Genomic DNA, 1,817 nt, shown 5'->3' with positions numbered 1-1,817 from the left:
AGCTGCCCCCCATTCCTGCTGTGCCCACTTCTGCACAGTTGCGAGCTTGGCGGCCTGTGGCAGAGATGCCGCCAGACCAAGTGGGAGGTTCCTGCAGCCATCACCAACCGGGCATCACAGGTAGGGGAAGCCTACATTTATTTCTTCTGAGGGTTATCGGAAGCTGTGCATATATTTTCACAGTAAAGCAGAAGGATAAGTGCCTGAACTCAGGCGTCTGCTATGGGTTTAAGTTAAGACCCTGTTCTCCCTCTTTCTAACTGCAGAGTCTTAGGAAGTTGCCACATACCTCCAGTGTTTTAGTGTATATGAAAGGGGGAAATATGAGTAACTGTCTCATGGAGTTATTCTCAGGAATAAATGGAGAGTTGCATATGAAATACTTAGCACATGTGCTGACTGTGTAAGCTTATAGTAGCCTCTTAATAAACGTTAAGTCAGCATTATTATTAAAAATAAGAAAAAAGAATTGAGTAGCATATAGTTCTCTACACACCATGTATGTGGCAAGGCTAGTTTAATGAGATTGATGTTTTTGAAATAATAAAGCAAAATAAAGCCCTACGAATCACCCTGGCTACTCTGATGAGATTCAGTTATAGAAAGCCAAGGAAGGAAGAGATAGGGGCATTAAGAAACTACCATAATAATCCAGTCAAGAGATAAGGGTGGCTTGAGTAAAGAGGGTAGTAGAAGAGGTAGTGAGAATTATTAGATTCTAGTTACAATTTAAAGGTAAAGCTGACTAGTTGGATGTGGGAGAAGAGCTACAGATAAGTTCAGGGTTTTTGTCTTGAGAAAGTAGAAGGATGGAAGTGCCATTTATTCGATGGGAAAACCGCAGGAAAATTAGATTTGGAACAATCAAGAACTCAGTTTTGGACACATCAAGTTCAGAAAACCTACTAGACATTCAAAAGAACTTAGAGTTTGAGAGGGGAGGGAGGTTGTATTGACATAAACTTGGAAGCAGGCAGGTTATAAATGATATTTCAAGTTATGAGGTTAGATGAGATTACCAAGGTTTTACAAAGTATAATTGAGAGATCTAAAGATTAAGTCTTAGGGAATGCCATCATTTATTATAAGAACTTCTATGTACTTCCATACGAATTTTATAAATCTCACCATGTAGAAATTCTGGAATGTCAAAGATACAAGGCTTTGATTTAAAACATCGTTTGGTTCTTTACATTTAAGGTTGGGCATAGGGCTATATAACATCTGACTTTGGTTTTACAAAGCAGAGAGGGAGTAGGAACAAAAATTGTTACTCTGTAGTAGCACCTTTCTCCCATCCTGTGGAGTGTTTTGGGGAACATGCCCAGGAAGATCTCTATTAAGTAACAACAAGAAAGTATACATTTTTTTCAGGCTGTGCCACCATGCCCAGGGAAGGGGCCAGAGCCTCACAAATCATGAAATGACTGACAGAAGTTGGGGTCACATGGATCCTTGTAATTTAATGCCAATTTTCTTATAAAATAAACTATAGGTTTTCAAAAAAAAAGCCCTATAACATCTATCTAGCAGTACCTTCTTCTGCCTTGTATCGTAGTTGTTCACATCCATACCTACATCCCCACAGTGCTTATCTCAGAACTTTGTGCAGAGTGTTTCATGTGGCTTCACGCTTGCCTTCTGCTTGAAAGCTGGCTGGGGCTCCATTTCCCCTGCCTGCTTAGGAACCCCACGTGTGTCTGTGTCGGGCTTCATCTTGCAGACACGCTGAGCCATGATGTCCCAATGGCTCACCATTTTCATTGCCTAGAAAGAAGATGCCGGGAACTTCTGCCAAGGCTTTGAGATGGTTCAGC

At 41.0% G+C, this 1,817-nt stretch overlaps 1 protein-coding gene across 1 annotated transcript in view; it reads left to right on the top strand.

The window, feature by feature from the left end:
* LOC103088764 (sperm-associated antigen 1-like) overlaps positions 1-1,817 on the top strand; it is a gene marked incomplete at its 5' end in the record, with an annotated part of 80,200 nt that overhangs the window by 66,918 nt on the left and 11,465 nt on the right. Inside the window, 1 exon segment of the mRNA XM_082931366.1 lies at positions 1-120. This exon segment is cut by the window's left edge and continues 1 nt beyond it. Coding sequence (XP_082787492.1) covers positions 1-120 — 120 coding nt within the window.

The sequence above is a fragment of the Lipotes vexillifer genome, unplaced genomic scaffold, assembly GCF_000442215.2.
Source record: "Lipotes vexillifer unplaced genomic scaffold, Lipotes_vexillifer_v1.1 scaffold10, whole genome shotgun sequence".
Taxonomy (NCBI): Eukaryota; Metazoa; Chordata; class Mammalia; order Artiodactyla; family Lipotidae; genus Lipotes; species Lipotes vexillifer.
This window is presented reverse-complemented; position numbering and strand designations above follow the sequence as displayed.